The sequence below is a fragment of the Nomia melanderi genome, chromosome 1, assembly GCF_051020985.1.
Source record: "Nomia melanderi isolate GNS246 chromosome 1, iyNomMela1, whole genome shotgun sequence".
NCBI lineage: Eukaryota > Metazoa > Arthropoda > Insecta > Hymenoptera > Halictidae > Nomia > Nomia melanderi.
Genome location: NC_134999.1, coordinates 15326249 through 15347569, shown reverse-complemented (window position 1 = coordinate 15347569; position 21321 = coordinate 15326249). Strand labels below are relative to the sequence as shown.

Here is a 21321-nt window from a genome sequence, read left to right as displayed (position 1 = left end):
ATTTATAATATACTTCGCGGAGCTGGTAGGATTACCTCGCCGGACTCTCCGTGCGCCGTCGGTCACGTTATAGAACTGGAGAACCTGTCAAATTGGGACAGAATTTGCATAACGCGACTGTGCGCCGGAAGAGCCGATGGAAAATTAGAATTCTATCCGCGCTGGAGACCAACGAAAGAAGAGGGACCGTGAGATGGAGTTGCGACTGTATCGGAATATGCAAACCGGCGAAGTTTCTTTCACTTTGTAACCGTGGCTCACCTGGTAACGTTAATCTGATCGGCGATCTCGACGGTGCCCAGCTTCCTGTATCCGGCGAACAGCATCCCGTTGTCCATTAGGCCGGAACCTCTGCCGTCGATGGTCGCGTAAATGATGCTCTTGTTCGTTACCAGATATGTACCCCAGTCGACGTTGAACTTTTCCGTCACCTGATACGAATCTGGACCACCGTATCTGGAAAAAGGAGAAATACTGATTGTAGAATCTGTTCACTTTGTGGGGAAGGATTAAAATTATTAACCCTTTGCACTACGAAGTTTTTCACTAGAAATGTTTTTACATTTTCTGATGAGATAAAATCGATATTTTGTGAAACTAAGTCGACGAGAAATCACGCGTGCATTGAGGAACAAAGCTATTTTATTTCAATATTTCTCAACCTAATGCATTATAGGAAATATAATATTAAATATCAAATTTTATAGTTTTACTGTATAAAATCAAGTGGTGAGTGAGAGTCACCTCTCGAGTGCAAAGGGTTAATTCTGTGCACTTGAAAAGCTTTTTACTGGAAATATTTAAAATTTTCCTATGAAATATGGACATTCTTTGAATTTAACTAATGAAAAAACGTGAATTAATGAACCTGTTTTATTTGAATATTTTACGTACCGATGCATTGTACAAAGCTTAATGTTCTACATGAGATCTTTGTACTTTGTTATATCGAATCAAGTGAATGAGAGCCATCTCTAATTGCAAAGGATTAATCTATTCAAGAATGAAGGAAAGTATGTTGACTTGATTAGGCTTTGGTATTGAAGTTTAGTGGTAGATGAATATGATATATAAAATGTGTATATAGATAAATGAGATGTATAGAGATATAGAAAGTCTAATTCCAGTATTATTTTATAGATATCTTTAAAGATAGACAAAATATGAGTGTTCAGTCTTAAGTGAGACGCTTTGCGAGTGGATATACCTTTTTCAGTAGGAATTTGCAGATTTAAATGATGCGAAATGTAATAGATCGATAACTAAAATTATCTTCAGCTATTTACAACTAATTGAGCTTGGAAGTTGGTGAAGTTGGTTGTGAAAGGATGTTAATTAGGTGTTTTATTTTTGGAAGTTACATAAGTACGTTAGAACCGGCAGCTACGCGAACTAATGGCTATTTAACGAAGAAGTGCCAACGAAATGGAAATTTGGCAAGGAACATCCGACAAATTGTTCTAAAACGAGAGGCTATTAGCAAATGAAACTAATAACCCTTAACGTAATTAAGAACCAAAATTCGGTAAATACGACCTGATGTTGTCAATCCAATACGAAAAATGGGAGAATTGATTTCTCGATTTAAACGCGTCACTCACTGAAACGCCACTTACACTCGCGAGATTTATGAAAATTAAATGAAAACGTGTTCGGAACGTAATTAGTTCATCGAGTTTCGTTTAACCGATCGACCCGTCGCACAGTGTGAGTATTCGCACGGTCCGGGCAGTCAAAAGCCCATTTTAAAAGTTTTACGTAAACCAACAAATTTTTGCTGTTTAACATAGCCGAATATATGACAAATCGGTTCAAATCAACCAAATATCCCACTGTGCGTCGTTTGACGAATTTAATGGGACTCCTTTATTTCTCTCGCTCCCTTTTCAATCACTCATCGAGAAAGTCACGGGGATAATGAAGAAAAAGAGAAGCGGCAAGGCCATTCGTGTGTGTACACGCAAATCTGCGCAGAATTATTCTTCGGCTTTCCAACTTCCTTTTTTTCTTTGGTACCGAACGATTCCCCGATGAATATGGCGATCCAATCGGATCCGTTAATATTCATTCTTCGAAGGGATTTAACTGCGGACTCCATAAAAATCCGCGACGCTCGTTTACATAGAGGCGAATGAATTTCGCGGCGATATTTCCGACGTTACGCGACACCTTTTAATAGAATAGAGGCCGCCGCAAAAACTTTCTGATAAATGATATATCTGCGGCTGACGCGCGCCACCGTCGCCGCCGTTATCTCCGCCTTTCTTTATCTCTTTTCCTTCATTTTATTCCTTCCTTTATCCTTCTCTATCGAATAATTCGTATCCGCTCCGCGGAGACATTAAAAGCGTATTCATACGACCCTGCTCGCGGTATTTCCATATGAAAAATAACGCATGCCGAAACAATAGCCGGCGCGCAACCAAATCGGTCGCCATTTTGCCCTTTATTGCGGGAATTTCGAATCCGTCCACGGGATCCGTATTTACGTTCAAATGATAATAATGTCGATTACAATTGACTTTCGGTATTTGTGCTTTTTCGAACGGTACATCAGGAAAATTGACACGCAACGAGAGCTCACAGGTCGTCGGCGTTAATTAACATTAATTTACAATGCATGACTCTCGCAGCGAGATCTTTTATAACGAAAATTCATTTGTAACGAGAGTTCGTAGGTTCATCGAGGCGGAGGGCATTGAAAAATGGTGTTAATTTGCGAGGCTGTCCGTCAAGGATGCACAATTCAATTGAACATCGTTAACGCGGCGCGCATCGAATTTTAATTGAAATTTTTACAGCGAAGCTGTTCAACGTTCATTCGTCGAATCGCGATCGTCAATTAAATCGCGCTGGAATCATTCTATTTGGAAGAGTGTTCGGAAAGGACGAAGCTATTTGGACAATCGAAAAATTAAATTGCAAATCGAGGTGGAAATATGATGTGCAATTCCGAAGGGGAAGGAAAAATACCGGCAACAGCGAGGAAAAACGAAGATGACGAATCGATTCTATCGCGCCGTTCGTCCGAAAGGAATGTATAAATATTTATAATCTGCGATAAACAGCGGAACGCTTTGTGCGCCACGGAGTAGATTCGCCGACGGTGACGACGTCGAAAAATAAGAAACGTTGCGAGTCACGGGCCTCGATGGTTCCTTTCCGATTGTCGGGGCACCTGACACGAGACGATCGCTGATTTGCATTGGAATCGTTTAAGTTTCGCCGCGCTCCCGCATAAATTTACATGGCATTTTTGCCGTATGCATTAGGCACCGGCATAAATAAGTTCATGTGCAAGTATGAACATTTTCTAATTCTAATTCCCAGAACGCAACCATGATTCATTGTGAATGTTATAATCAACAAGAAATTACCCCTAAACAATATTTGGAATTTTTATATTTTCTACATACTTTGTCACGTCCTCTAAACAATTTAGTAAAACTTCTTCGGATCTCTAGTTTACTTGGACACTTTTACTGGAATTTGAGCTTTGAAAATAAAATATTTATGTAGAAATATTGTAACGATTAACTTTAGGTCTATCATAGCTACCTATGGATCAGTTGTGACTCGCACTTGCTTTTCCTTCGTTATTCGTTATTTTACTATTTCCCTTCTTCGCGAAAATACATTTGAAAATAAAATATATATGCAAAAATATTGTAATACTGAAATTTGAACGAATGCAAATATTTTGGTAGCTAACGGTTAGCTTGAGGTCTATTTTAGCTACTTATGGATCAACTGTGATTGAGCACTTGCTTCTCCTTTGTTATTCCCTATTTTACTATTTCCCTTCTCCGCGAAATAAATAATAGAAAAACAATATCGCACATATGCGAACATATTCGCGCGCAACTCGATATCTCGCCGCAGTATAAAATTTATGCGCTTATTATATCGCGCCGGTGTATCTCTCGCGTCAACTCGCCGTGTTTCCGTCAAACTGACGGTCACGCGTGTGCAGCCCGCCGGAAGCGACGAATATTCGCATACCCGTCCCGCGGAACAACGGTAATTTCTTATCGTTATTCGGGTGCATCGATTTCGCACGGTAATTACGAAATTACTGAAAAACCGCCGTCGACAGTGTGTTACGCGACGGGCAACCGGTATCATTTAATTAACTCGTTAATTTCTTGATATCGCCAATACGGGAATAATTGTTAACAATGAATTATTTATAAAGCTCCCATCAGCGTGTAATTACTATTCCTGCGTTTAATTATACACAGCGATGCCCGCCCGATGGAACCAGAATGTCCATCGAAAATGAATTCATGGGTTTCTACGCGGTTGATGTTTGGAGAGAATATAGTGATTTTCGGGACGACTTTATTTAATTTTAAACTAACTCACTCATTGATAATTCATTTTTCCTGTTAATTAATCGAATCTATTAATAGTATCTAAATAAAGATCTAATGCCATTGATTGCAATTAAATATGAATCCAACGTACCAATGCTCCTAATTACATAAAACTCTGATCCCATTAATCTCAATTAAATAGAAAACCTAGTTTCACTAATCGAAGTTAAAAGTCTCTCTCGATTAAACGTAATCAAATAAAAGTAGCTACTCAATAATTTCTATCAGCAATTAATTAATTGTTGAATTAGAAGCAATTCGTTGCAAAATGGCAATGAAAATAAAGGTAATACCCTGTTCGCTTACGGTAAAGCGACCGATTCCTTGTTAGAACTTCCACTCGCCTCTTGTAGAACTAATCAATATTGTCCAAGCCCTAATTAAACCGGTCTACCGGTAATTAAACCAGCGAAAACCGGTGATACTCACACGAAGATCAGCATCGGGTACTTCGTAGCACCGGACAGGTCGGCGTCAGGCGGGATCAGCAGACGGACGCGGGCTTTGAAGCCGCCGGGCACCGGCACATTGTAACGGCGCACCACTGGCTGCGATTTCTCGGCGATGATTTCCGAAACTGCCTCGTTGTTCTCCCACACAAACAGCTTCTTCGAGTTCTGGAAAGAGCGGGCCGTAGATAGAGCTGCGCTCGTAGAGATTTAATCTTAATTTTGGATTAGTGCCCAGACCAGGAAGAGAAACGTCCGACAATGGACCCTCTCTCAGTGACCCGAAGTTTTTGATTCTCTCTCTTTTCTTAGGAAGAAAGGTCTTACAGATTCAGGGGGATTCTTGATAAAAGTGCACCAAAACTGGTCGTTGTACTCTTTTATGAATTTTAAGTTGTTCTCGGAGCAAAAGAAATGTGTGAGTTCGCAATGATTTTGAGAACGTTGGAGATCCGTGGAGGCATTTGATTTCTTTCTTGTAACATTGAGTATTTTACTAGAAGTAGTCGAGAATCTAATAGTAGAATGAGAGGATTCATTAATTCTAGTAGTAAAATTTTTAATATTGTTATTCTAGTTTAGCAAATTAATCTTTTCATTTGCTTCTTGTTTGGCAGAGCTAAAGAATAGAAACTTTAGCTAGAGAGGATTCATTAATTCTAGTAGTAAAATTGTTAGTATTGTTATTCTAGTTTAATAAATTAATCTTTTCATTTGCTTCTTGTTTGTCAGAGTGAAAGAATAGAAACTTTAGCTAGATTGACTAATTCTAGTAGTAAAATTTTTAGTATTGTTATTCTAGTCTAGCAAATTAATGTTTACATTGCGCTTCTTGTTTGGCAGAGCTAAAGAATAGTAACTACAGAGAATTATCCGACGACTCTATCAGGAATTTTTGCAAGCTTGAAAGTTGGCAACAGAACGGGAAGTCTTTGAGTCGCTGAGACTTTTTCTGGACCAGTTCGAACTTGGTGCATCGATTACTAATGGCTGCAGGCGCCACGTTAACGAACAAAATAAATGCAACGGTGCAAACATCATTAGTCGTTGCAAAAAAAGCTGAGCAACCCGCATCTTCGTGAATTTATCGATGAACGATAAATCAAAACCAACTGCCAGGGACCACTCAATATTAATGTAAACGGGAACACGTTGCATTCCATCGAGATGCACGCTTAAATGAAGGGAAAAAGAAAAATGCCGTCGCCGGTGGCCAATCGATACTAGAAAGCTTCACCGTGCCGCCCGGGGGACGCTTGTAATTTACAATTCGCAATTTACTCTTGCTTTACTGTTTTACATAATGAGAAACTGATCAATGGCCGCCGGGGGATTCCCGTAGGAGGCAGGACGGCGCGCAGCGAATTTTTAATCGATATTTCCGTATGCAATTAAAAGACCCCACTCTCCGATGCAGATGGGAAATATGGTTAAATAGATAAACTTGTTTATCCAAAGAATTTTAAAAATCCCTGAATTTTTAAATTCACTCAGATGTGAATAATATATGCAAATACCTTTCTCAATATTCACCGTTGCATAGTAGTTCTTGTATTGCGGATATTTCATTCACTTTTCCAACGAGTAAATAAAAGTGTTATATAACAATGTTCGTCGGTGCTGAACGGTGTATATTTAAAGGAAATAAATTAAATGGAAAAATGTACAATATCGATCAGTCTATATTGACGTACAATCTAAAAATATTAATACAATATCTTCTAATTGATAGAACACATTAATATCTTATAATCAATGAAGCATCCATCTCATCCTATTATCATACCATATCTTCCAAATACAAATACCTCCTAATATTTCATAATTAACGAAATACCTTATCCCGTCCGCTTATCACGCAACATCAATCTAATTAATTAGCAGCATCGCTTGGCGCTCACAATTTCACTTTCAATAAAACATCTATCATTCCCCGAGCACTCTCGCAGCGGCGTCCTATCGCTGCCTATCGGCTATCGGCATCCATTTCGTCGAATAAGGATCCGAATGAATGCACAAAGTCTCTTCTCCACCTGGCAGACGCCTCAATTTCAATAAACAGTGGTACTACACCGTGGGAGAACCACTCGTTCCCGGGATCGGCGTCTTAAGGCGCGATTCAAATTCATCGGGAGCAGCCGGCGGCGAGAAACGGAAGCCGCCCGTAAAACGGGCACGCTCGATGGAAAAGCAATGGCACGTCCGCGTTTTCGTTAAGGGAGAGCTTCGGTTATCTCGCTCGTAATTAGATTATCCCCCGGGAAACGGGCGGGAAAAGGAAGAAAAAGGTTGGAGGAAGGCTCGAAGGGAAACGAAGCGACTAGGAGGAGAGCGTCTATCGCGATCGACGAAAACAAAGATGACGGGAGGACGGGGCGAGGAGCCGATGACTTCTCGGTTCGGTTCTTTTATCAGGCCGCCGGACGATTACAGCTGGTAATCGGCTTTCCTCGCGGACAGGCGCCGTCCCCCGACCAGATTCGACGGGAGAAATAATTTCCTTTCCCGGAGGAAAGGGAGAACGGCGAACGCCGAGTGCCTTGTCCCTGCGCTGCGACTCGACCCCCTTCTTTGGCCAATAATCCTCAAGTGGGGACGCTTGGCTGACTGATTCTAAATGCTGGACCCTCCAAGGGGCACAAGGAAACGGGATTCTTGAGGAAATTGAACAGCTGTATCGTCCGTCGGATTAAATTAGCGGGAATAGGCCTTTCGAACGTGTCAGCTGTTCGGGATCTTCAGAATATTGTAGAGGCCCTGGATACGTTGACCCCTTGCTTTTGGGATTTTTCAAATATTCATTGATAATAGAACTGATAACAGAAGAGTGATACCTAATTTAAATCCAAGAGATTTGAATGATATTCGTGTTTGTTAACACGTTGAATGCCGCACGATTTCCTGGAAAATACACAAAATGGAGGGAATCAAATATTAAACCATACGATTGAATTACATTATTATAATTGCACGTCCATGTAACTGAACGTCACCGCATTAGGTAGCGTTATTTATAATTTAGAAATATTTTCGAATAATCATCGTTTAATTGAGCGAACTAAAGTCGATTTGATTGGAAGTTACCAGTGACTGCCATGGCATTCAACGTGTTGTATTTGCAATGTTAGTCATGAGATTAACGCAATCTAAAGCAAGAAGTTGAGATTAAGAGCTTAAAAGTCATCGACTAACCCTTATGTCTACATTTGAAGATAAAGCTATTTATGAAACGTGGAGGATTAAATGACCAATCTTCGTGGTACGTACGAATTTCCAGGGTTTTCTTTTGTAACGCATTGTTTGGAGTTTGAACTATGCCGGATTTCTTTCGTGATACGGCGTCGCAGCCGTTGCGAAGAAGGACGACATTCTTTCCTCTTCCCCTAGTGATTCGCAATCGAAGGCTTTACACTCCGGGCGATTTCAGGAACAGATGGGCCAAGTTTTAAAGCTGCCCATGCATCAACGTCGGCCACGCGCGCGGCACGCTTTCTTGCGGCGGAGACACCGCTCCAGTTTAATGTATTATACCGCGCGTTTAATCTTCTGTCAGATCGACTGATTCGCGGACACCCCGCGGCTTTCTCTCCGCGACTCTCCAGAATTTATTAAATCCTTCCTCCGCGGTGTTAATCCCGCAGATGAATCGCTGCTGGATCCCTACTGATCACCGGCGATCCATTAAGCTGTTTCGAAACGATCTTTTTTACGGAATCGTACTGTAAATTGTCGATTCCTTAAGTTCAAACGTTTATCTTCGTTAATCATACAGAAATTGTATTAATTTGTGCAGGAAAGGATGGATGAAATGAATTTATTTCATCAAGCTTGAGAAGATTCGATCTAGGGGTAATGCTAGTGGTCGCCATTTGCTTGCGCAGTGCCACTGCGCAGCGAAGTGGACGAGCTGCTGCATACAAAGATGAAATAAACACGATTGAACAATTGTTTGGAATGGAAAGTATGGAGAACATTGTGATATAATAATTTGAATGAAGATCATTCGATAGACAACATTACCGTGCAAAATGCAAATGTCCCGCAACGAAATTTACCAAAATAATATTGAAAGTTGCGGAAAACATGGACCACAATTGCAACTAAAATTCAATGTTTACGGAGATGTCGATGTAATCATTGAATAATCTGCGATTCCGTCAGTACACAGGGTACAAATCGCGGCAAACGATGCGTTCAACTTTAACTCGGGCGACTCGCAGTTACGTAGTCATATTATTCGCCGCTGAATCGTTGTTGCACGCAGCGAGATACTGCGTATACATTATAGAGCCGGCCGGCGCCGGACAAAACGGCCTAGCCGAACCCGTGTTTGTTTGTTAAGCGGCGGGAAAATTTATTTAATTCGAACCGCCGATAACAGCGCCGTGTTCTGTGTACCCGTCTACGATAAACGGGATCCCGTCGCGGCGAATTGTTGTCCGTGCGGGTCCGCAACGATTTGTCAAACGATTACAAAACGGTCGCGCGACAAACATTCGTGCGGTTCGATTATCAATCACCCTATCCTGCCATGCGTTAAAAATAATGAAAAATCCGAGATTCGCTCGGTAAGTTTCGGCTCCGCGATTGAAACACGCCCGCGTAAATGTTTGTCGAAAAAAACTGTTTGGCTCGGCGGAGTTGCCGCGAAATCCCCGAACAAATCCGGAAATTTTATACGAAGGATCCCCGTAGAGGTCCGAGGTGAATAAGGAAATCACGAAATTAAAGTGGAATTCGCGAGAGAATTTCAGAAGCTGGAAACCAGAACACCGGCTAGCTGGATAGCGCAACAACTCCCGTTTTCACTTGAATGTTTTCACCGCGGCAACCGCCGGCCGATCTTCCGCGTGAATGCGATAACGGGATTCGCGCAATAAAAAGAGCAACAGCTTAATTGGAATACCACCAGTTAACATCGTATACACTTGATACAAAGAAATACAATGAAGCTCGTATTCTCCGCTAACAGAGAGTCTGTTGCAAGAATATTTCTTCGTACTCTCGCCCAGTAATTCCAAATTGCTCAAAAACGAACGTTTCCTTCCCCAATAATTAAAGTATCAATTTCTTATCTACTTTACCTATAAACAAAGCTTAAATTCTAACCTAATTCCCTATGTGACACATCCACACATCAAAATTTAAATGTCTGAAATATTTCAATGAATTAAACAAGACTGTTCCCACAAAGATACTCAACACCACTAGAATTGTCAACCCCGGTTCGACGAAGACGTTTCCAAAATCTTTTTTCCCGAATCGGAATAAAATCCTCCGCGCAGCGTGTCCCAAAAAATTGGCGAAGCTATGGAAAAGACGGGAAAAGAAGAACGAGCGAAACCCGAGGACGCCGCAAGAACTTCGAATATCGGGGGATCCTGCACTCGCGTCGGTTCCAACCCCTTCCCACCCCCGTTCGCCGCGGATTTTCCCGTGTGTCTAAATCTGTCGCGTCGATTTGTTACTTTTCCGCCGACCGCGGACGTTTCTAACAATAAGCGGCGACATAAAACATAGATCCGGAACGTGAGGTTGGTTGAGTGCCGCCGCTTCCGCGACACTGACAAATAACCGTGGCGCGGACGCGGCCGCACGCGAAAGAGATCGACGATTTATCGAGTCTGTCCCGCTGCTTATGTAGCGGACGACTCCGCCGCGATGGAATAGGATTTCCTGGCGAGTCCGCCGCGTTTATCCACACCCGGGTAAGTCTTCGGCTTTCTGCGTTCTTCGAACTTATTACTTTGACGTCGGGTGTTGCGCTCCGGCGCATTTTATCGATCGTGTCTGGGTGTCAGCGTTAATGATTCGGCAATCGTTTCCCTGCGCGATCTTTCCGTTAGAGTTCGAATCCGAAACTTGGAATTATTACTGAGCTCTCAAATCGAAAATACTGCTTCGGAGCAATTCAAACCTGCGGAATATTCTGCGACTGTTTCGGAACTCCAAGTATTTAATTCGATAATTTACTCTCAAATATTGAAAGTTTCTAGTATTTGATTTGATGATTTCTTTGCTTAACGTTTGAAATATCCAACTTCGCAGTTGATTTTATATTATCGGTTTCAAATATAAAGTTGTTGGCAGTATATAAATCCGGCGATTAATTACGTTTAATAATTTTAATTGGAATCTTCATTATAACATATCACAATATTTTGCGTCTGTTTCGGAACTCCAAGTATTTAATTCGATAATTCACTCTTAAATATTGAAAGTTTCTAGTATTTAATTTGATGATTTCTTTGCTTAAAGTTCGAAATATCAAATTTCACAGTCAATTTTCTAATATCAACAGTTTCAAATATAAAGTTATTAACACCATACGAATCTATCGATTAATTTTATTTAATAATTTTAATTAGAACTTCCGTACCTCCAATATCTATGCTTCAACAAGACTTTCAACTGCGACTAATTTCATTGCGGCACACAAATACCATAGATACCGAAAAAGGAGAAAAAAGCTCGGTCTCCTGAAGCCACTGGAATAACGACTTCCTTTAAGCCACACGCACAGCCGGGAATCGTTCCCCCGAGAATCGAATTCCCAGGATACAAGGTTCGAGAAGGAACTCCCGACATCTTACTTTCCCGTGGCCATCGATTCCGCCCTCGACAGCGAAATTCTCCGGAGTCTACTCTGGCGCGGGGCGGTTAGAACAAGCCCCGAAGCGTAATTCTGGCGCGGATACGCGGCGTAACGGCGGCGGGAAGCCATTAGCCACCGATTCCCGCGAAAATTAGATGAATATCGGGGTCGTCTGAATTCTTGAAAGCGTTCCGCTCGCTTATCGCAATTTATTCGGGGCACGCTTGTAAAAATAACGTGCAAAGGTCCGCCATTTAAGCGGCACGGGACAGGGAAGGAATTCCTCTTGTTCGCCGAGAGGAATTATCCGCCGATTTACGCGACCGGAAGAACACTGCCGACGGTTTATCGAGCGTTAAAAAATTACTTGGCGCGATATAGTGTCGGTCTGGCCGAGGCAACAGTTAATTAACCCTCGGCAACACGAGTGTGGCGTGAACACTGGACTTTCACGGTGTGGACCTTATACTTTTTTAAGATCTGTTTAATGAATTTCACGTGTTACCGGTATATTTAGCTTATCAGCATTTTGAAGAGGAATTCTTATTTACTAGATGTCCTAATTGGTAATCTATTCTTTTAATTATCATTGATTAGAGAAGTAGAAGATCGAAAAGTTTGGTAATTGTATAGTGATGCTGGACAATGTTTTCCAATAATCTCAAGGGGAAATATGAATTTTTATTCACTTGATGTACTAATTGGTAATCTATTCTTTGAAATATCGATTAGAGGACTAGAAGATCGAAAAGCTTGGTAATTATATAGTGATGCTCGACAACATTTTCCAATAATACATTAATTGTCTAAACATGGTAAATAATAAAATTTTCACGTGACAGTTCAATTATTCAAAGTTCCAGATTCTAAAATTATTTTACTAAACCGTTCAGAGAGAAATTTCTATCGATCGAGGAATACGTTCAGCTGAAAGTCAAGATTAATCCGGAAATTCCGTTCATTGCAGTGGTTACTGCAGAAGATTAATATTAAAAATACATAGAAAATTCGGTTCGACGTTTCAGGTCACGTTCCACGGTGATAAATGGTCGAGGAATAAAAAAAAGGAAGAAGCGGAATATTCTACGGTTAATCAGGATCGAACGTAATTTCTTTGCCGGTTATCGGCCGGGCTCGATACTTTCATAGCCGAATGTACACCGTGGCTGAACACGGGCCACGTGACCCGGAATTAAAATTCGTCGAGACCAGGGCAAACAGATTTCCGTGAGGTGTGCAAACGAAACGAATTCGTGTCTCGGCCCCTCGGGGGAGACGGAATATTGCCGCTGAAATATATGAAGTTTGCACTTTTGGCGGTGCGGCGCAGCGCGGAGTGTTACGGTGACGGTCCCGCGACGGAATGTAATATGTCAAATGGAATTATAGAGCAGGGATAGAAGTACCTCGGATGGAACGATGAACACAACATGAATACCCGAAAAAATATCCTCCGCGAGATAACTGAACTCTGCGGGCGCAGTCGGCCGTATTTTCGAAGAAGAAAGTCATTTCTCGTTTTGAGAACCACTCGGCTGCGAACCCTCGCGAAAGGGAGAATGTTTTTTAATAATACCGCGGGCGAGCGTGTAATGTTTAGGGAAAATTATTATGGCACTGCGAACTCTGGCGGAATGTTGAAGAATTTTTAGAACAGGATTCTTCGGGTTTGAGTTTTAGATTAGTTTGACGGTATGGATTGAAATATATTGTAAAGGACTGATTGATTTAGTTGCGAATTGTGCTTGAAAATTATTTGTGAGCGGGTAAGTAATTTTTGGTAATAAAATAAGAGTGGAATGTGAAGGAATCGTTTCGGTATTTTGAATAAGAGAATAATGTTGAAGAATTTTTAAAAGAGAAGCTTCCGACGAATTTGAGTTTCTTCGTGCATTAAGATTGATCGCAAAGATTTGAGTGTGTAATTTAGTTAATTGTCATTTGTGAACACTGCCCACGGAACAGGTGAATATTTTTTAATAACAAAACAGAGAAATTAGTGAAATATTCAAAGGGAATTATTTTGACATCGCGAAGACTAAAAGAATCGCATTAAAGAGCGTCCAGGGAAAGGGGTTTCTTTCAGCTCGAATTTCTTTACGGACGAAAGTGTAACGCGCAGGTTTCAGCGTGCAATTCAGTTGATAATATTCATCCGCGGAAAGTGTTTCACGCGTGTAACAAGTTAACAACTCAGAAGGAACGAGCGCGTTCCCACAGCGAAGCGAAAAAGTGAAAATGGATTCACAAAAGGCCGAAGTCTTTCTTTAGCAACAAAAAGGAACCTGCTTAGCTCCAAGTGGACCCAGTTCCCGTGGAAAAGAACATTTTGTTTTTAATGGAACTCGTTTCCCGCGTGGGAGGGCATCTACATGACAAAAGAAGCGAAGTTTTCCGTCTAACCTCTTAGTCGCAGCGAATGAAGGATCAAGCGTCCCTCGAAAAAACAGGAAGAGACAAAAGGACTTTTGTCGAAAAGGAGATTAAATTTGTGATCAGTTAGCTGTTGCGATCTCTTTGGAAAGTGTACCTTATTTTGACAGGTGAGAATATTCACATCTATAAATAATTTTTCAAAAAATTTTCAGTTCAAGTGATGAATGGCTATAAAATTGGTTGCTTCGAAAATGAATATTCCCTTAACTCATTGGCACAAACGATGGCTATAGTCTGCATACTTTCATTAATAAAAAAAGAAACATTAGTACGCGTTTGTTTATTCGTCAGTAATACATTGAACAAAAATGACGTAGTCTAGATAACATGTAAGTTGATTTTGTATACGATTTTTCATGACCTGAAGAAGTCGAAATAAACAGTTAAAAGAAACTGCGTTTTAAGGCACGATTTTAAAACTAAAAGTGTGCGGCAATTTTGGAGGAGTACACTCGTCATCGTACGAAGCCTTGGTATTTCTTTATGACGAGCATACTCGTCAAAAACAGCTAACTGGTTGAGGAAGGGCTTCTCGTATCCTCCCACCGACAAGAAGAGAAATCTACCCGCTAGGCAAGAAACGAATGCTCTCCCACGAACTGTTACGTTTGAAAAATCAACCGAATTCTCGTGCGTCGTCGGAAGATGGATAAGGAAAACATTGCCATGAATCAAAGTAGTTCCTAGTTTCACGAGCAAGTTAACTATCCTGCTGAACTTTCCCCTTCCAAACGAAATTCCGAAGTTCTTCTTTGAAAAGATAGGGACGATCGATCTATTGGGTAGATCAAAGTTCTTTTATACGTTCGTGGAAGTTCGAAGAGTAAAATGAAACTCTAGCCACTTTGCTAGACGACATTTCGTGCTGTCGTTCGATAAATTAACGCGTTACCTACACTGCGATCTGAGTTATAAAGCATCGATACAATAAATATCTAAAGACAACAAATGTCAAGCTAACTATCCCTTGAGTCACTCCAACCGTCAACGCGAATCATTAACCCCTTGTCTTACAATGTCGTGTCAGACTCGAGGCGATTTCTAATATGGTTTAACAAACAAAATGTCATTGAGTTGTGTTAAGTTTAAATGAAACATTATTGTTCTTGTTAGCAATTGCTATGGTTTATATTAAATTTAGACATAGGAAGAGCATGGAATGTTTTATTTTACTAGTTCATTATTAACGATAAATAGTTCTAACAAAACCTACGAAATTCAATAAGGCAAGGGGTTGAGGCCCAAATGCTTCCCCCTTTCTACTAGCAAATTCTCTCTTTCCCAAGTTTTTCTAAATCCCATCAAAGTAGAAGAAAAAAATTATTCTCTGCGCTAACACTCCACCGTCAACATCAAATTAAAATCTCCACCTCATTCTACCACATTGTTCTAAATCGTTAGAACAAGGGGTTGGAGGGAAACACTGTAGGCAGAACATACTCTGTTGTAAACATCGATCTCGAGGACTTCTTTTCTAAATCCCATCAACTTAGAAGAGAATTATCCCAACCACTCCGCTATCATCAAATTAAAACCTCCAGCACATTCTTCAACTCGAACTCGCCATCCTATGACTCGATAAAACAAAAATACACAAAAACTAAGCAACTTTGCTTTCCCTCTGAATCCTACAAGATTCTACCCCCTTTTTCACTATTCCTCCCGTGTGTTGTGACAACGTATTATAATATCCATCTAGATGAAAATCTCATCCAGCATTATATTCACGATTAAATCGTTAGAACAAGGGGTCGGAGGGAAACAATGCAGGCAGAACTCACTCTGTCGTAAACAGCGATCTCGGGGACTCCAGGGCCGGCGCAAGTGAGCACGTAATGCGAATGATCGGTGGAAAACTTGGCTGTGTTGTAGAGACACCGGTTCCTGTCCATTTCTCGGCCCGCGTCGCAGCTCAGGCACGTCGGTCTGCGGTCCGGGCCGCGCACGGATATCCTGTACAGATGCTGCACCGCGGACCAGCCCTCTGTCGTGGCCAGGTAGTACCTGAAACGAGACAGGGAAAAAATTTAAGCGTTCATTTGCATGCCCCGACCAGCCCGTTTCTTTAATGGCTTTGTAATCGCGAGAAGAGCCGGGGAATTTGCATCGCGACGAGCCTGCTTTGTTTACAGTATTAACTGACACTGGCTTCCGGCGGACAGTTTTTCATAAGCCCCCTCGCTACCCTCTGCCCTCCACTTCGTCCGCGAGTTTCGGTTTCCTTTGAGACTTCCAAGCCGCACTTCCCTCGCCGGGCACGACTTGTATTATAATTTACATGACCACTTTAGCGCATTAGTTCTGCAGCTTTTCCTCGTGTTCTCTGTTCAAGTTGGATTAAAACCGGCGTAGCTTTTTTTGTTTCGCATTCCGGTTTGCCGGGGTGTGCTTTAGGTGATTGGGTTGTTAAGATTTTAGTTTGCTGTTTCCTCCTTTTATTCGAGTGTAATGGGCTCTTTGAATTATTATGATTCACCGGGTTTCTTGTTAGGATGTACATTAGCGCTAAAGCTAGTTCAATTGACTTTTTCAGGTTTATCTATGGATAATCTAGGAGCGGATCTATGCAGATATTGATTTACAATTCAGTTGCGTTGATGAGTCAGTTTCTTGGATAATTTCTTGGGCGTGTATCTTTTTAACCTGATTTCATACAGTAAAACCATAAAATTTGATATTTAATATTATACCTCGTACAATGCATCGATCTGAGAAATATTGAAATAAAGTAGCTTTGTTTTTCAATGTATGCATGATTTCTCATTTCGCAAAAAATGTTCAAATATTTCCAGTGAAAAACTTCCGAGTGCAAAGGTTAACTAACCCCCAACGCAGCAAACTTATAAAATTTTCAATTCAATATTAAAACGTGTGTAATGTATCAACACATAAAACATCGAAGTAAAATAGTTCTGTCTCCTAATTTATAGAAGATAATCAATCGTGTTAGTTGCGAAAACTATCGTTAATGAATATTTTTAACGGAAAACATTGTCGAGTGCAAAGGTTAATAATTGCGAAAGGTACCAGGAATGGATTGTTCTGACTCGTCTGGTTTTTTAATTGAAATACTATACCCGATTGAGTTATCGAAGGGTATAAATTGTACTTCTGTGCCTATGGAAATTCAATACCACGGGAAATTGGTGTTCGGTTTTTAAATATCGAGGAATTGTAATATTTTGGAGTGCGCGATCGGTTTATCGAACCGAAATGCGCACTAATTGGAAGCAATTTTTCAATATCGGTTTTCAAGGGAAGTTCATTCGAAATCGTAATTGAAAAAAACCTGTGCACACGTCGCGGGGGAACTTTGAAAATCGGTTAGAAAAGGCCACGCAGGTTCCGTTCGAAAAGTGTGCAATTACCATATTGGCATAGTTCGCGTGCGCCACGCGAAATTTTGTTCAAAACTTTCTATACGCTTAACGAGAAATGTATTTTTAGCCGTGTGCCGTTGCCAGAAATAAACATAACTTTTTTCATTATTTTTGCTCGAGCGTAACTCGACTAACAAACTTACGCTCAGATATCACATGTTGCGAGCGTCGCGTTAAAGGGTCTATAAATAAACCCTTTGCCCGCCGGAGCCATTTTAACATAATATATCCAGCGATTCGACGCCATTTACGAATAACGGTGAACGGAGTTCGATGCATTATGCATTCGAGCTCGTAAAATCGATTGAAACTTTTATCAACTTATTGAATTCAACGAGATGCCGCAGCAGAAACAATTACGGAGACTCTCAGATAATCGGTAATTACAATCTATCTTCTGACAATATTTAATTTAATTTAATTCTGCTCACAACTAAGATACATAGTTTAGTTTAACCCCTCACTGTACAATGATGAGTGAGACTCGTGATGAATGTTTCGGGATTAGTTTAAGCTAAACAACTTTTGTGGATATTTACCAAAAATGCGGAAGTGATTGGGTGTGTATGCAAAAAAATTAGTAAGAGTACTTATCTAATCAGATCACAAATATTGTGTTATTACAAAAAAAATATCAAAAAATAACATTTATTCAAATAAGTTTACTTTGATTTATTTCTTGAAGAATACTAATACTAGCTTGACATACTAATTCTTTCATGAATTCTTTATTTTTTCACATAAACATGTAATTCTTGTTTGTTTCGCTTTGATCATTCATTAAAATATACTCTACGTGCATTCGTCCTGCGTTCGAAAAGTACACGCTACATTTTTTATTTTATTGCGCGAGAACGAGAGGTTTTCCGACTAAATTCCGCAGTTAACTGGTTAAATAAAAATACAAATACTCCAATTAATTTATCTATGAATTATCGTTAAATTAGTTGCAAACTATATGACCTATATCTCGTCAGAAAATGCTGAATACTTCCATTGTTCCTAAGTTTACGGGCATTTATTGTACAGTTTATTTTATTGTTTTTGGGGAAGTTGATATTCGTTCATTTAGATTTTGGAAATTGTAGATGTAGAAATAGACAATCAGGATTCATATTCGTGTAATTGGATCAACGAAAACCGATTGGAAAATTTACCAAATAATGTTTATAAAATTCAACCTGCGTCAAATTGACGCATTCCGTAAACCTAGTGTTAATTGCTCTTGTGCAAAGAGTAGAATATTTCCACGAAAATTTCAGGTTTGCCGAGTCTCCCAGGGTTTTTTAATAACAACAGGAATATCAATATTTCGCAACGTTAACCTCTTAGTTATTGTTGGCCCCAGAATCCCAGAGTATCTTATCTAGCGCAATTGGCAAAGAAATCATAGGATGACGAGTTAATTTCAATTCGAAGTCATTGTACGATCGAAAAGCATTGTACATTCGAGTCGACAAGGCAGCAGCACGCTCCGTCACGTAAATGTTTTCAAGGTGAGGGTCAAGTTTGGCAGGCCGTATGTCAGACGTAGCAATTCGGAGCTGTTAAGTCTGATTTATGTATGCGCTCCGACGGCGTCGGCGCGCAGCCGACGGAGCCGCGCGAATTGGCTCCATTTGCATTAATGCGGATCGATTGCCGGCAGTTAATCAATGCGTGATTAACCCGAATTACGGAGTTCTTTCCCCAGAGGTGAATTCGCACTGGTTTCAGGGCAGTCACCGATACCGGCGAACCGGGTAATGAAATGCAACGGAGCGATCCTTCTCCGGAGGAAAAACAGCTAGGCTCCATTATTTCGAGATAAACTTAATCCTCGTTATTAACCCCTTGCCGTATGATTTATTTTTTAACTGTGATCGATACAACTGCTTTACATTTATATTATCATTTACTAGGATAACGAAGGATTTTTATGCTTGTTCTATGTATATGTTTATTCCAAAGGTGCACTTTTAATAATAGAAAAGTAATATTTAAAGAAAATAAGTAACACTTGGATGTCTGAAATTCAATTTACAATTTTCACCATAATTTTGATATGATGTATGTCAAGGGGTTAACACGTTCCGTGGCAAGGAAATTTCGGTTATATGTTTTTTAGGAACTGTATTGATGTTTTTAATAAAATATTAATTTATATTCGAGTTTTTGGTCATTTTTATACATTTTGATAACAAAAAGAACAAATGCGAGCAAAAAGGTTTCATGCAAAGTGTTTGTTGAATTAGAATTCACTTAGAGATCTAAGCTTTGTTGCAATTACAGTCAATAACATTTCACGAGCGCCGATAATGCACCGGAACTAAATTTTTCAAGCGCCTTCGGGCGTCAACAGTAATTAAGGGGTTAACATTGCGAAATGTTGATACTCCTGTTGTTATTAAAAAGCCCTGGGAGGTTCAGCAAATCTTTGCACAAGAACAATTAAACATTTGTTCTTTTGTGTTCCTTCTATTATTCATATTCTATTGAATAAGTAGGTTGTTCATTTAACCCTTTGCACTCGAAAGTGTCTCAATGGAAATATTCAACATTTTCTGACGAGATATAGGTCATATTGTTTGAAACTAATTTAACGACAATTCATAGATAAATTAAGCAACAGAGGTGTTTTATTTAAATATTTCACGTAGCAATGCAAACTTTAACTTCATAGTTTCATAGTTTTGTTATATCGAAAAAGGGTTAATTATATGGATTAATTATATGAAACGACGTGTACTATTTATATTTTTCATATTATTAACGAATATCAGTGAAAATTTGGTATCCTCGTGTACAGAGAAGTTAATCTTCTATGCAACAGCAATATTATACACTTATTATACGTGTTCTTCATTTATTCTCTTTCATTGTCCTTCGAGTCTCGCGGTTTTAAGTAAATAAGCTATTCAGTTTGTAATACAGGCTTTATACGCCGGAATCGAATTCCATGTTTATCACTGAAATCCGTATGCTTTGCTCGCAGCAGCCGAAGAGCTTAAAGAACAAAACGACGGTCCCGATAGAAATTCATTCTTCTTTATATCCTGATTAATCCGAGAGAACTGTCAAAGCTTGGAATAAAATCCTGGATATTACTCAACTTTCCTGAGTTCAAAGAAAAATTCAATCCGACCGCGAGCCAGCCGGTCGAAGATTAATTTTTTAGTTGCCGGCCAACCGTGCGGCCAGATTAGTGCCTCGAAAAGTGGCTCGACATGCAGTTCCCCGGCGCAAAGAGAGTTTCAAACAGGTCAATTTTCCGAAGTACTCCGTTACACGGTCCATTCTCGACCGACTTTCGAAATTATGCTCCCTCGCGCGGCTCGGACACGCGTTCCCATAAAGCTAAACAGGTTCTTCTTAACACTATTCCTACCGAAGGTGTCAAAGGACATCTTTCGAATTTTTAACTTAAACATGTGATTTTTCTTCCTTTCGCTTTAGGTCATCTTTAAATCGGAATGATGCTAATTCTTTCAATGATAATTTAGCTGTTCCTTCAAATAAACTTGTGATTCTTCGTTTCCCTTTAGGTCATCTTTAAATTGGAATGATGCTAATTTCTTCAATGATAATTTAGCTGTTTCTTCAGATAAACATGTGATTCTTCGTTTCACTTTAGGTTTTCGTTAGAATATATTATAAGCGCATTTGGCTCCGTTAGACGAGTGTACGTTTCATTGTTTGATTTCATTGAGACCATTATCTGAGATTTTTCAAGTGAAATTCCATAGTTAACGAGTTAACACTATTTCTACCGAAGGACACGTTTCGAATTTTTAACTTAAAATTATTTTCCAAGTTTAGTCGTATATCCTGAATTGACTTTTCGACTTTCACAATAACGATTATAAACTTGATTATAGGAAATGTACGAAATTCAATCGAGGAGTGCCTTTCGACACCTTCGGTAGAAATAGTGTTATTTCTTGCTATTGTTGAACGTCTGGAAGACTGCTTCAAATGTTTTGTTCTTTTCCTATTGTCTTCTTTGTATGGTTTCTGATCTCTTAACTTTCTTACTATTCTATCGCTGTTAATGCTTGCAACTATTCGTTCGTTAGTACTCAATTATTACTACTCACTTGTATCAT

At 39.9% G+C, this 21321-nt stretch overlaps 1 protein-coding gene across 6 annotated transcripts in view; it reads right to left on the bottom strand.

Annotated features, from left to right (window-relative positions):
* LOC116431069 (venom dipeptidyl peptidase 4) overlaps positions 1–21321 on the bottom strand; it is a 447002-nt gene that overhangs the window by 35198 nt on the left and 390483 nt on the right. For all 6 annotated transcript variants that reach the window (XM_076374132.1, XM_076374131.1, XM_076374129.1 and 3 more), the window contains 3 exons: positions 15638–15860; positions 4806–4993; positions 262–456 (listed from right to left, as the gene is read on the bottom strand). In XM_076374132.1, the coding sequence (XP_076230247.1) occupies positions 262–456; positions 4806–4993; positions 15638–15860 (606 nt within the window). The remainder of the gene's footprint in view (positions 1–261; positions 457–4805; positions 4994–15637; positions 15861–21321) is intronic.